Source organism: Nomia melanderi, chromosome 7 (genome assembly GCF_051020985.1).
Source record: "Nomia melanderi isolate GNS246 chromosome 7, iyNomMela1, whole genome shotgun sequence".
Classification (NCBI taxonomy): Eukaryota; Metazoa; Arthropoda; class Insecta; order Hymenoptera; family Halictidae; genus Nomia; species Nomia melanderi.
Genome location: NC_135005.1, coordinates 4683034 through 4697622, shown reverse-complemented (window position 1 = coordinate 4697622; position 14589 = coordinate 4683034). Strand labels below are relative to the sequence as shown.

The 14589-nt window shown below is 30.2% G+C and overlaps 1 protein-coding gene across 16 annotated transcripts; it reads right to left on the bottom strand.

The window, feature by feature from the left end:
• Positions 1 to 348: 348 nt before the first annotated feature.
• Usp47 (ubiquitin specific protease 47) lies at positions 349 to 13770 on the bottom strand. Of its 16 annotated transcripts, none has more exons than XM_031970294.2 (18): positions 13661 to 13770; positions 12658 to 12743; positions 11322 to 11523; positions 10999 to 11242; positions 10728 to 10906; positions 10465 to 10639; positions 10280 to 10401; positions 10014 to 10207; positions 9715 to 9929; positions 9426 to 9649; positions 9148 to 9312; positions 8447 to 9062; positions 8000 to 8377; positions 7517 to 7906; positions 6883 to 7130; positions 6441 to 6794; positions 6209 to 6375; positions 349 to 6138 (listed from the first exon to the last, which is right to left on the bottom strand). In XM_031970294.2, the coding sequence occupies exons 3-18, from the start codon at positions 11502 to 11504 to the stop codon at positions 5961 to 5963; spliced, it is 4032 nt and encodes a 1343-aa protein (XP_031826154.1). In that variant the 5' UTR covers positions 11505 to 11523; positions 12658 to 12743; positions 13661 to 13770; the 3' UTR covers positions 349 to 5960. The 16 variants fall into 16 exon arrangements, with proteins under 16 accessions (XP_031826154.1, XP_031826142.1, XP_031826156.1 ...); XM_031970282.2 differs by having other exon boundaries at positions 11322 to 11507; XM_031970296.2 differs by having other exon boundaries at positions 13578 to 13671.
• Between the last annotated feature and the right edge of the window lie 819 nt (positions 13771 to 14589).

Sequence of the window (14589 nt, the reverse complement as noted above, 5' to 3'; positions counted from 1 at the left end):
CGTATAATTCTAGAACAAATATTTTTTTATTCATTTTAAAGTTTAAAAATTTGAACTTTATTTTTATTTTCATCAATTAATAATCAAATACATTGGACTAGGTAAAATATTTTATTCGTAAGAAAAACAGAAGAACTCAATAATTCTGCAATTGAAATAAGTTTGATTTCAAATATAATCCAATAGAAAAGAATATTAAAGATTAATTACAAAATTTACATTTTTTGTAATGATAGCTTTCTTTTATGTTTCATTAATTATGTGTATTTTTTACTTATAAAATGTTTATAATGTATTTAATAAATAGTATATGAGAAAGGTGAATAAAAATTTGTATGTAAGAAATAGTCTGTTTCAATATAATTTTTATTTAGGTCATTTTCACTAATCACGCAAAAAACATTAAAAATTCATTAATGAAACAATTGTATTAACACAAAAGAAATAGTAATTGATAAATACAGAATATAATTTCAAATGATAATAATTATAAATACAATTTAATTAAAACTATATTGTACGATATAATATTTGATCATTTGTGGTCAACATAATTTCAATATAGTTGCATGTATAATGAGTGATCTTCGCTTTTATAATTCTGACTTAACTCATTCACAAAGGGACTAAAACATGATTTGTAATACTATTTAAGTTTACACTAATGTAGGTATGTGCAAATATTTAAGTATTTCAATGAGATATTCAACTTGAAATGAGTATTTACAATGAATTCAAGTATTTCAAAATATATTGCAATATATACACAGATGGTCAAAATATAATGATATCATGTATAAGTTAATAAAATTGAACATTTTATGTATACTGCAACATTGATGGTACATACTTCTCTTTCCAATAAAAAATATTAACGAAATATTTGCTAACATTCATACAACACAGATGAAACAATATTGATTATGAATTTCACGAGTTGCTTAATAATTGATTCTATATAATGGTATACTCTACTATTTGCACATATCTACTATTTTACTTAATTAATACAATTTCAAAAATTATTTTGTTTGGAAATGATAAGAACAATTTTCAAACATTATTTAAGGGTCAGTTCCAAACATTACAAATGAAATGAGGCATAGAAAGAGAAAAGAAGTTAAGAAAACGCATTAAACACTATGGCTTCCATTTTTCTACTAGATTCTTGAATTTGCATCAATGATGATGACAAACACAAGCAAACAATTTAGATGTTACAATTACAACTATATATTGTAATTTTGTATAAAATTTCTGTATGTACAACACTATATAATATAGAACACTCGGAATATTAGGTTTATCAATTATCAAATCTCATATTATGTAATTAAATTATCAATGAGGATGAGTATTAATACTTATGATTGAACAAAAATTTGAATGAAATTCAATAAATTAATAGAAATTGATAAAAATATATTGTTGCGATACATTGAACTGACGAGGTTGCGATGTATCGAACTCGTCCCTCCAGCACGCACGGCTGAACCAACCCTTAGGATCTGAAGGGGGTTGAAATAAACTGGTCGCTAAGGAGTTGGTCAGAGTAAACGAAGACGAGCGAGTAGTCTTCGAGCGAACGTTGACGAGAAAAGACGTGTCGAACTATAGACTACATTGTGTAATATTTGTATGAAATTGTAAATATAAGTGTATAAAGAACATTGTAAATAAATATGTCGCGGGCGAGCACCCCAGGACCCGCCCAGCGCAACAATATTATAAAATTTGTTCTCAACTATTTAATGATATCACAGACGAGATATAAGGAATTCTTTTTAATATTTTTAAATAAATGCAAACAATTAAGTCTGTAATAAATTTTGTCCTGGTAAATGTTTATCTGATTATTCTACATTGTGTCTATAATTCCAAGTGAACAATATTGAAATTATTCTCCTTCTTGTGCAACTGTGTCTATGTTCCGTCCGATGCGAAACACAATGGGGCAAAAAATCTGGAAGGTTAGTTTATGACATGAACGTGACAAAAAGATTGTTGCCGTGTTTAATTTTCTCGAACATTTTTTAGAATTTATCTCAATTACCAGCAGTTTCATATTCGCGACAGTAAAGTTTATTTTTCGAGTCATTTCCAGTTTTTGTACAATAAGTCTGAATTTCTGTCAATCTTGTTTGAAGTTACCGCCTTATTTTACTGCTGAAACGTCACGTCACAAATTTTTGATATCGGCGATACTGTACTGATTGTCATTTAAAATTTTTGATTCTGACTTCTATCACTTATAGCGCTGTCATGCGAAATCAGTTTAAGTCGATATGACAGGGCATGATATGAAAATGGTAACGGGGTCCTGGGACTTATGAGAGCGTGTGATCAATTTTACATTGTTTGTTATGCTTGTCCTATACCTCGTCTGTAATGATATGCTTTAACGATAAATTCTTTGTATCAAAGTTATGACTTTTATTTTATTTTTTGTTTGAATATAGACATCTAGATTGTCATGTTCTTAATAGATTGTTGATAAATCATGAACAATCCAAAGTAGGCATTCATGTAACAAATATACATATAAATTACAAGTATGTTAAAAATAGCGAGAACGTTGTAAATTGCCGTGTAACTATCGATATTACATTGAAGATAATGAATGTTTCTTAAATTTTTGTTTTAGTTTAATGATTTCTTGCATATTCTCATCCATTGTTATTACTTGATTATTTCGTTTTGTATGCAAATCAATTGCACAGAACCAATAAATAACGGACAGTCAAAATAGTTTATTAATGACAAGGATTAACAGTATCTTTGCATTTAAGCCTTTTTGCACCAGAAACAAAAATGCCAAGTTGAACTGTTAATAAATGCAAGAAGATAATGGTGCCCTATATGCATGCAGTGCATTGTTGTACAATAAAAAATATGAAACCTAGTTTATACTTTGTTTACAATATGTGGTGATACTGATACTAAGAAAGATGTTGATATTAGATTCACAAGTTTTATTATGTACAAGCAACTGATCTATCATACAAATGTAAATTTGGTGGACTCCCTTGTGGAATCTTTTCTTTAATGTATCGAAAATTTGACTTGTAGGAAATAACAATAATGCCATGGCTAAATGTACTTTTTGGTTCTTCAAATGGTACAGATTTCTTTGTACCAATAACATGTAATGAATGAATAAACATATATAATTAAATAAATTAAAACGTAGTGCAAAATATATGCCTAGCCAAGATGGGTCTTAATAATCACATCGAAGAGATTTTATTTAATTTGATAGTAGTAATAACAACTCCAACTTTAAATGATTTAATGACTTTTAAGATTTATTAAATACGTTAAATCAATTTAGAAATCATATTTTTATTTTTTGCAATAGAATTCTTAATTGGCGATAAATAACGTTCGTAAATAGAAAGCATCATTTATCTTTTGGTAATAAAAAGTCATAATTGAATTTATGACGTACCTAATTGTTACTACTATCTAATTAAACTGTTGAGAGGGTGAAGAGAACTTATAACTGAGAATTCTGTATGAATGCAATTTAACCTACACTGGCATTAAAAGGATTAAAGGGTTACATACCTTTTATAGGGGCAAAAAAGATCGTTTTTCAAAAATTGTATATTCTGCTAGTATAGTTTTTCTAGAATATTCTTTCAAAGTTTTATTTGAAAATTTATAAAACTATCGGATTTATAGCTCCAGAAGTTCGATCGGTTGATGAGGCAATTAATTGTATCTACTCTTACGCACATGTAGGAAAATCACTTGATGATAAAATAATATAACAATAAAAATCATTTGCTTCTGAGATTAAACATGTTCAAATGCTTAAGTGTAACCAACATTTTTTTTATATAACGTCTTAATTTTAATTAAATCAGTGTAGTCTAGTTGAATGTATATTTAAACGTATTACGTTATGCGTTTAGAGCGGACACAATTTTTGTGCATAAAACATATCGTCACAAAAGTTTATAAGAACTATATCGATCTTCAAAATACCTTAAAGATGTGAAAAGAAAGAAAATTCCTTCGAAAAAGACTCACATGGTGAAGCAGGAAAAACTGAATAAGAGTTCAATCGCAAAGGAACTAAGAACTACTCACGGTGTGCCTGCATATGTGCCGGAAGAAAAGACAATTGACTACGAAGTTCTTAACTTATTAACGATTTTCTTAATCTTAAGTGAGCATGTGAAGTGTAAAGAGTGTGCATATCAAATTTAAAGCAGATGAAATTTGAAGACTCATTTAAAGTCGTGATAGTCTATGCAAAGGGTAATCTAGTTTCAATTCCGTATTGCCTGTTTAACGGCTTCACGTATGAAATAAATAGGCGATTTGTTTTCCATTAAAACTGTTGGGCATAAAATTTGTGGTTGGACGAAAAAGGTAGTCGATGTTTTGTTAAACACGCTGCACTGTCTTCGAAGGAAGGACAAATTCCCGGTAAGTCAAGAAAAAAAGATAATCAAGAGGCTTTCATTTTAAAAGAAGAAGAACTCTATGGACCGCAGATCGGTAATACGTTGTAAGTCAATAAAGAAAATAATTAGAATTCTTATTGGCTTTTAGTGGTGATAGGTAGTTGAAACCTTAAATACGTTTTTCTCAAAATTAAGTTTTCAAAATTGGTACCAGAAATGTCTGAGAGACTACTGCACTGATATGAATAAAAGTTAGCAATAATATTCTTAAGATTATTGTATAGTTCTTATTGAAAAGACCCTTTGATTTTTGCATTTTTTCTTTTAATTAACGAAGTTAAAAATTATTTTTTTTTACCTTTTTCGGTTCAAGTGCTTGATATTTAAAAAAAAAACGAAGTTTTTTGAAATAATCTTCGATAAAGTCTAGTTTGTATTATACAATTCAACATAAAATTAAAGTAATTCATTTCAGACAAAATTCCACGAAGATACATCTGGTACCGTAAGCAGTGTTGTAGTGAAATGGCTGTATCATTTTTCTATTTTTAAATATATGACTCAAATTTTTAGCAAAAGTCTATTTAAATAACATCTAATAATTACATTTACATATAGAATTTTTAAAAAAATATTATTTTATATATAAAAAAATGTTGAATTTATCTTATTTTTCTGGTGTTTAAAGGTATGTAACCCTTCACAGGTATGTCTGAAGAATTCCTGATGTTAAAAGCTACTCATCACTTGTCTTCAAAATCTGCGACAGAACAACAAGAGCTTGTCTCTGCTATATACAACCATGTATCCACAATCCACAAATATACCCCATTGCTAGAGTTTTATAATCTAAATTCTCATTACATTAGACCAATAGATTTTTGAAGGCTGCTTTCTGTGCTGCATTCGGACATTCAAAATCTTTCAGCTTTTTCTAATTGGAAAATTTGCTTAACATGGTTTGATGCATGAAGGCCTAGAAATTCCTAACAGTTAAGGGAGGCGTCGAGGATTTCTTGAAAATGTTGATGCAGGAACTCCGAACGTTTATCAGTTACATACATATATAAATTATAAGTCTGTAGTTTAAATTCGTATTATCACCGAGCAATTCGTTTCTCTTATTCGTTACCACCCAGTTCATTTATTATCTTCGTTAGTATTAGCGCTCTTTAGTAAGATTCTATAGATAGTAAAATAATTTAATAATCTGTAAATGATTGACAATTTGATATTCCTCAGGGTTTCAACAAATTTTGCGATCAGCCGCGATAATTGAGATTTAATATTCCTAGATAACATATAATGTTTAAAAAACCCGCTGAATTTTACGAATCCAATTAATTCGAGAAACCAACTAAATTTAGGAGCGCGAAAGCTTTGAAATGCCGAAGATTTATCAAAGCACAGAATATTTGGTGGTTGTAGAATACTTGACTTTACAAATACCTGACGCGTTCCAATTACTTTGTACGCAATCGTTTCATGTTCCCACACGTGTCTATTTAACAGTCGTTTATCAGAAGATGTATGTTCAATGGATGATCATTCGGTGCCGGTTAAATGTATTCTAAGCGCTTTCTCTTTTCGGCGAGTATACGGCTGTTTAAACTTGTTTAAACTTGAAATAAATTTCACGTTAGACACATCTTGAATTGTAACTTCATTGGACTCATCTCGACTCGTCAGTTTTGGCAGAAGATCTCTTCTATACCTGTTATCTCTGATAAAACAAGATAAACCATGAATGTTTATTGTCAGTTCTAATTTCTTTTTTAATATGTTGTACATACCTATACAAAAACAGAGAACCATATTCGATGTCAAATTCAACGTCTGACTCTTGTCTATGCCACATTGATTTCATATGAAGAGTCAAAGGTGTGAACATTAGTGACGTATCATCTTCTAGTTTTGCTATTTCAATGTGTTTCTCAGGTATATTCGTTAATGCAGATAACTAAATAGAAATATAAAATAATTATCACTGGACAATTATAAATTGTGTATGAAGCAGTTAATTACCTTTTTCCTCATTTCCGCTATAGACTTTCCGTCCATGACTATTTCTGCGCACGGTTCATACAATTTATTCACATTTTTAACGCATACTATAATTTGACTACTGTTAGTAACTGGGTCCTTATCAAGTAACTCTTGTATGGCCATCTCAGATTTTCGATACAACATTAAATCTTCAAGTTTTTGATCATCTAAGTATACTTTTGTTGCTAACGTAAGATGCTTTTCCCTCAGGCGACATCTGTCGAACGGTATATCCATATCATGTTTTTCCTTAATATCTGCCAAGATGTCTCTCTTTACGTCGGCAACAGTCATGTCCATGTGAAAGAACCACTCACCCAAAAATTTGAATAGCTGCAGATATATTACACGCAAGAAGGTTAAATAAAATATAAAAACTACCGAAAAAGTCATTTATAAATATATTAATGCAAACACATACGTTATCCATCTGAGGAAGGAACATGTATACTTTTATTCTAAAATCAAAGAAACGTCCAACCTTGACCTTAAGGTACTCGTCTTCATTATAGAAAAGTAAATGTTTTTGTATTTGAAAATACATGAATTCTCCTAAATCCTCGTTCCTATAGAAAATTTTAAAGTACTCCGACGGTACACCGATATATGGCTCCAGTTTTTTAATAAACGTTCTGTACTTCATCTTCTTATCTGCTTCTACTTTTAGAACTATAATAAAAAAAGCATTATCAAACGCATTATCTTGTCTATATCTTAAATATTAAAACGTAACAAAGCATAGTATAGTTTTTACAACTGATGTAAACGATTATCAAATGATTTCAATCCTTCATAGACTTCGTTATAATTATCGTCAAAATATGTAGCGGAAACTCGCTATCTTTACCATTAATAAAGTTTAAAAACAGTAACTACAACATTAATTGTAATGAAAATGATTTTGTCTTAGAGCGAGTCGACATCTCTCTGATAGTTGTAGTTACATTTTTCTTAAAAAAATCTAAATTATTAAAAAAAAAAAATGACAAAATGTTCATATAATATTTCGTTTATCCCATGCTTTGTTTATGATTGAATAAAATAAAAATTCATACATTTACTACTGTGAGCCTCGTAGGGCGTAACTTTAAAGTAATATTCATTATCAGGTTCATTATTCGTACTGATTGGACGGTAGTACATTACATGAAAATCATTATATTCAAGAGCGTCTCCGACCAATGTTTTATCACTGTCACTGAGACTACTATCCTCACTATTACTCTGTTCTGGTGTATTCCATTTTTCGCCTTCTTCTAACTGTGGGCTCGCATTCTTTGACACATCCTCGTTACTTTTCTCAATTTTTAGAGCCTCACTGGACTTGGATGTAACACTATTATGCAAGTCATTGACATTTGGTTTTGAAGGACTTTCAGCAATAGGTTTTTCCGTGTCTTTACATCTCTTTTCTAATGTTGGGGCATACAATTCTTTCAAATAAACTAGAATTAAAATGTATTATATAATAGATTGTAATGTTACAAATTAACTAATATTACTTTTACTGAGAACACGACAATGTTTTTAGTACTTACGTTCATTGAAATCAGGAAGTTTCAAGCGCACTGTAATAATATTTGCACGATTTGCATAATTTGTTATAATTTCACATGAAGTTGTAGTTTCGACAAACGATTTCCATTCATCGTTACATACAGATGATACAAACACATCCATCCTATCAGTGAAGTTGACACTACTTAATTCAGCATTGTCGTCATAGTCCATGAGTTTTAAGCGACTTCCTGGTTCTCCTAGTATTACCGTCATTTCACTAGAGTTCATACCGACTAACATAGCTACTATTGTTTTATATTCTTTGACAGTCAGAGAACGTAAGGCTCGCACAAGCAATGGGTCTTCTGTGATTTTCTTCTCGGTAACGTCAAGGACGTACACTTTTGATGTAATTACTGTATATTATGAGAAAAAAATGTATTTAATATAATTAAATATCCGAATAAGAGTATTCATTTACATACCATTTTGCTCATTCTCTTCGAACATCTGATTTGCGTCGCGTATTTCTAACAGTAAAGTATATCCCTCTGTTTTCCAGACGTCTTCAAAAGTTCTCTCTTCCATTCCCTCATAGCGACACAAAATTAAATTCAAAAAGGCATCGTAACGAACTAAACGACATTGATCGAGATTTACTACTCCGTCCAAATTAAACTTCCACCAACATAGCTTTGTAGCTTCCGCCCAAGTTATGTCATATGAGAAGTCTATCGTAAGCCAGTTCATTCTAATTTCTGATGGATGTAGACAACCAACTAGCACTTTAATCATGCATTTATTTTCTGACGTTGGATCGAGCATAAAATCGCGACACAATGAAGGTGGTAGGTATTCACGTGCAATTCGTTTATAATATCTACCCCTGTTTGTATGTATTACCACTCTATCGCCTCTTCTGTCGCTATCTTCGTCTCTATCATTTCTATCATGATCATTAGAAACAAAGATTCTATCGTTATCCTCGTCTCTATCATTTCTATCATGATCTCTAGAAGAGACGAAGATTCTATCATTATCTTCGTTTTCTTTCATCTTTTCTTTATTCTCCTCTTTTTCTTTTATCTTTTTTAATAATTTCTAAATAATTTAATAATGAGAAATATTGAATAAAAAAGAGAATGGAAAATGAATATAATACGATTTTTATAAATCAATTTGGTACCTGTATGTGGCTTGGAAAATCGTGCACTTGCATAGGCAAAGTATTGCGAGCGGGGTCAATTTGTCTATACATAAGCATATATGCATTAGTGCTGCTACATGCTCCACTGTAGTACGATCTAGTTGGGCCGCCGCCATATGTTTTTTGAATATCATCATTCGTTATCTGTAATGGAATCAATCACTGTTTTAACGGTATTATGGAGTATAAAAATAAATTAACATTTTATTACTTAATGTTATAAGTTTTATATTACTGACAGAAGTATATTTTTATACCTGAGTCACGTTTTGATCATTGAAGCACAGCCATTCTTGAGTTCTAAAGTCTTTTATATATGCATAGTAATGACCACCACTAGCACTACCACTATGTATCATAATTGAAAACAATTCATAATTATAAGGACCTTTTGTAGCATTACTACTATGATTTTTTTCATTTTCATGATTATGTTCAGTAGAAGTTGATGTTGATGGTCCATTACTTAGAACATCTACTCCTAAAATAAATAAGCTATTTTAAATGATACTTTTGAAACAAATTTTCCTTATAAAATGAACATACCTTCATCATCATCATCTGGATCAGTAGTTCTCGAATGATTACTGTTAGGAAGACTATTTTCGCATGAAGTATAATCATTATCTAACGTTCCACTATCTGTTGTTGAACTATCATCACATTTCGCTAAATTTGTGTTCTCCTCGCTATTCGAAGATTCCTGATCTGTTGTAGATGATACGAAGTGATTTAAATTTAATATATTTGGAAAAGTGACTCTGAAATTACAAAATGAAATATAAAAATATAATACTTATAGAAGATACTATGCTCATTTCAAATATATATTCGTATAGACTTACTTATCATTAAGTTTAATTCTGTGAAAAGTATTAAAGTCAAAATCAAATCTTTTAAGATGTAATGTTAAAAGATATGGAAATTTTGTAAATTTTAATCCTTTATGCGCATTACATTTTTTATTGCATTTTTCACAATGATACTGATTACTTCCTTCTAATGTTTCATATTGTACAAATGCTCTTAAGGCTTCTTCCTATTAAAAATTATTTTTATATACTGTAATATTCAACATATTACAATACTCGTTCAAATGCTATTAACTTACCACACTATTGTATGCCACATTACTACCAAATGGTCTTACTGGTAATGGTATATCAAGAAAAGTATCTTCTCTAGACTTCTCAGTTCCACATTCCAAACATTTAACATAATCAATCATCTTTCCTAACAATACAAAAATCAAATTACAGACTCTTTTTTAACACATACAGTAACTCTGATTTATACCTTCATAAAACCTGTTGATTAAATCAGCTTGTTCTGTGTTTTTAAATTTCTGTTCTAATGCTTCGAACATTACTCTGCACAATTCTTGAATGTCATGCTGTTGCCAAGCTTCAGTAGAATCCCAACCAAAACTTTTTGTTAACGCTGTAGTTTCCACAGCTGATTTTGTTGATGTCTATAAATAAATAAAATTTTATTAGAAGTCTTCTTAAAATTCAATCATATTACAAATGATTGTGACTTGTGGCTTGAAACTTTAATACCTGCAAGTTTAAAAATAAGTTTTGTAACTGATATGGAATACTTCTAGCTTCATCTGTATCCGATCCACTTGTATATTCCCAATTGTACAATGCATTTCGAAATTCAGGAGTCATGTATAATGCTTGAAGCAAACTATTTAAATAACATGTCATTGCTTGATTTACCAAACCTACATAACCTAAAGTAACGATATAAAATTGAAACTAAAAACTTTTATGCGAAATATGTGTTAATAAAATAACAATATTTCAAAAACTACTTGTCATATACCTGTTTCGGGTTTAATATAACTTTTATAATCAGTATTATTATCTTCTTCCAGTATTATTGAATGACGAAGAGGCATCCCTCCTAAATTATTAGATGATGCATTATATTCGAGTTCCATTTTTGTCAAAGTATCTGTTGGCCTCATAACTAAGAGTGCATATTTATATTTTAATAAGTCTTCTTCATTAGAAAAAACTACACCAACATCTGCCATAAGTTTATCTTTCATTTCAGATAAATCAATCTAATGACAATATAGGTACCATCAATTTAAACGAGGATGATGTATGAAACAATATAACAAGAAAAGTGTAAATACTAACCACTTTTCCAGTTGCTAGTAGAAACAACTTAAAGCTGTCAGGTTGTACTTGATAATTTTCCTCAATGTGATCATAAAGATCTTTAACCCTGGTGGTTGAAAGTAGGATGTATGGGTCGTTCTTATGTACTGTCTCAAAAGATAGATGAAACACAATTGGACATGAATGAATTATAAGATCCATGATCTGTAATAAAACATCACTAAAGATGAAGTAATAAAGAAATTTATTGTTTGAAACATCACGTTTCAGTATGCTATAGTAATTTCTAGATAGATTTTTCCTCTTTATTTCAATTATATATATAATTAAATATAACAGAATTAAAGAGTTAATCATTTATTTAGTTTTAAGATATACTGCATTTTGTCGAACATGTTGGAAAATTTTGTTTTCTCTTGACCAATAAGCATATAATACTTGGTCATTGTTAAGTAACATTGTTTTTATAATCTGCGAAGAAACTCTATCTCTTAAATTTAATTTCTTTCATTTCGTTTAATTTATTGGAAATTAAAACTGATTATTATATTTCTTTATAATGTTTAATTTGTCACTCGTAAATATATATAGGTATGATACATAAATATATGCATCACATTTAAAGAGATAATATTAGTTAATGAAGATAATATCAGGTTATTACACTGGTAATATTACCCTATATATTATTAGAAAGTAAGAATAAGTTCACTTTTAAATATCTGATGTATTATTTCAAAATAATTAATAGAAATTTATCATTAATTAAAGAAAATTGGCATTATGCCATACTAAAGGTGGAAAACAAGTGAAATCTACGCAACACAGTGAGATACTACTCTGCACAGTATGACACAGTAAGTAAAGCCTATAGAGCCTCCAGTTATATTTAGAATGTCTAAACGAAGACTTGGAAAATGGCTCTCTTCTCTGAGATCAGAATTCTCCCCTCCATCCCCCTTTTCTTCCTCACTCTTTGAGAAAGACATTGCCAAATAATTGAAAGTCTATAATCGGCTTACAGAAATATAACTCAATTGTTGCATATGTCATTTAATAATAGATTAATAAAAGAGTGAAATTATATTAATTCAATGATAATAATACAATGTTTCTTTGTTTTTAAACTGAAAATATATGTACTTTCACATTTAAAGAATTTCTTAAAGAACTTTTTAATCGTTTAAAAATAATTAATCGTAAGAACTTTAACAACATATAAAATTTTAGTGAATACTTACTTAATGGATAGAAATATATTGAAGAAACATTTAACTTGGAACAAGTTTAACATGAATTTATTTTTAAAAAACAATGACTAAAATAGTTATTATATTGTATATTTAAAACTTACCTAATAGTTGTACTTTATATAGAATATACTTTTAGTCAAAATAAGTTACAGAATCCAGTCCACGTATACCAACTGATTGTTTCAGTCTAAAAAATTTAGAGCAGCATAAAATTATTTTGTCAAGTCCACAAGAAACAAAATAAATTTTAATTCAAAGACTAACACTTTAACTGGCAGAAATATTATATCGTAACAGAATTACATCTACGTGATTAATTAAACGATCTTTGAGATTAATTTTATGTTCATTACAAATATGAAACAAAAAACAACTTCTCATTTTACTTTTTTTTTACTCAATTGAACAAAATGACTATTAAAGGAAAAATCAGAAATTTTAAGGATAAAACACAGTTACTACTCTATACACAAACAGAACACTTCAAAAAACATGTCTAACATAGACTCTAAAGATAAAAACAACATATACTATAAACAAAAGTCAGAACGGGGAGCCCACGAGAAACATGAGCACAGGCTTATTCCTCTCACAATCCCTGCCAGTTGTTGTCGAGGAGCCAAAAATGAGGAACATGTAATCTGCGTTTCAAAATGTTTATACGATGAAAAAGCAACAAGACGTAGACGAACAAAAATTGAGAGTATAATACACAGAAGATCGGAATGCACTCTCGTGCCAATAGAAGCGAGTTAGAAAAGGAACGTTCCTTTTTGTTTCCGTATTGATCAACAAAACATTGTCCAAGTCGAAATGCACGGTTCCTCGGTGATATTTAGCAGCTTAATGGAAACGGAAACATCGAATTGATGCCATACCAGTTTATTAACCCAACACTAACGAGAATAAACGTATCCCAAGGTCTTATGAAATGGCTGGTTGAATACACGCTGTGTCACAGTTTATACTCTTGGATTGTCTACATTTAAATAACTCGATTGAAAATTCAAAATCCCTTTACGTTTCTTCATTGTGTAAACCTAACCAACATGTTTTCACGAGCACCGATAGAAATAAATTCGACAGCAAGATCAGACTCCTTACCGAAATCACTGACAAATACGTAACATTCACTTTACGCCATGTTTCCTAACTGTGAACATGTTTAGCGAACTTGCCACTAGGTGGCTTTAAATACCCAGCTGATTCTCGCGCGCACTTCAATTATCATTTTCAACCGAAGCTTAAATTGATGTAATTAATCCACGGATAAAGTACCACAAGACTAGATTCAACAATCAGTGTATTTTCACAGACGGATCGTTGTCATTTTTAGGCTAGCGGCAGCGTTACCAATAAAGTAACAGATTATTGCATTTATTATGATAAAAATGGAAATTTAAATAAATTAAAAGATAGCCTCACAGACGAGGTATAGGATAGACATGATATGCAAAGTAAAATTTTGTCACACGCTCTTGGGAGTCACAGGACCCGCTTACCATTTTCATGTTACGCCCTGTCATATCGACTTAGGTGGGTTTCGCATGGCAGCGCTATAAGTGATAGGAATTAGAATAACAAATATTAAAACACAGACTTAAGATATGTACTTACAAATATTACAGCTTATGGGAATTTTTGTGTATCCCGTCAGAGGTCTCAATACCTCCGCACTATTTCGGTATCGCACTCGACGTTACCGATAATGCAGGATTACAGACTTAACGATTGTGTCATACGATTTAGCGGCAACAAATGTGTAAGGCGCGTACATTTAAACGATGGAAGTACTATTTATTCAATGCAACTTCATGACAACGCAATTTTTATTAATTCATAAATGTAAATATTTTTATAAATACATATTATGTATATTACAGTTATAAAATTTATAGTCCTGGCAATTCAACTATATAGGGAATTACGTGCAGCCACTTTAAACTGCAAGGATCAGGCGCAGCCATTTTGGTTACTACGAAGCAACATGTGGGTCAAGCAGTGGTTCTAGTTTGCTTTTGGGTATTTTCTAA

Excerpts from the sequence above, each read along its gene's own strand:
- Usp47 (XM_031970294.2), bottom strand. The coding sequence starts at position 11,504 with ATGGATCTTATAATTCATTCATGTCCAATTGTGTTTCATCTATCTTTT. Across the intron at positions 11,243-11,321 it reads TACTAGCAACTGGAAAAGTG|ATTGATTTATCTGAAATGAA; the intron begins GTTAGTATTTAC and ends TATTGTCATTAG. Across the intron at positions 6,139-6,208 it reads GGTTCTCTGTTTTTGTATAG|AGATAACAGGTATAGAAGAG; the intron begins GTATGTACAACA and ends TTGTTTTATCAG.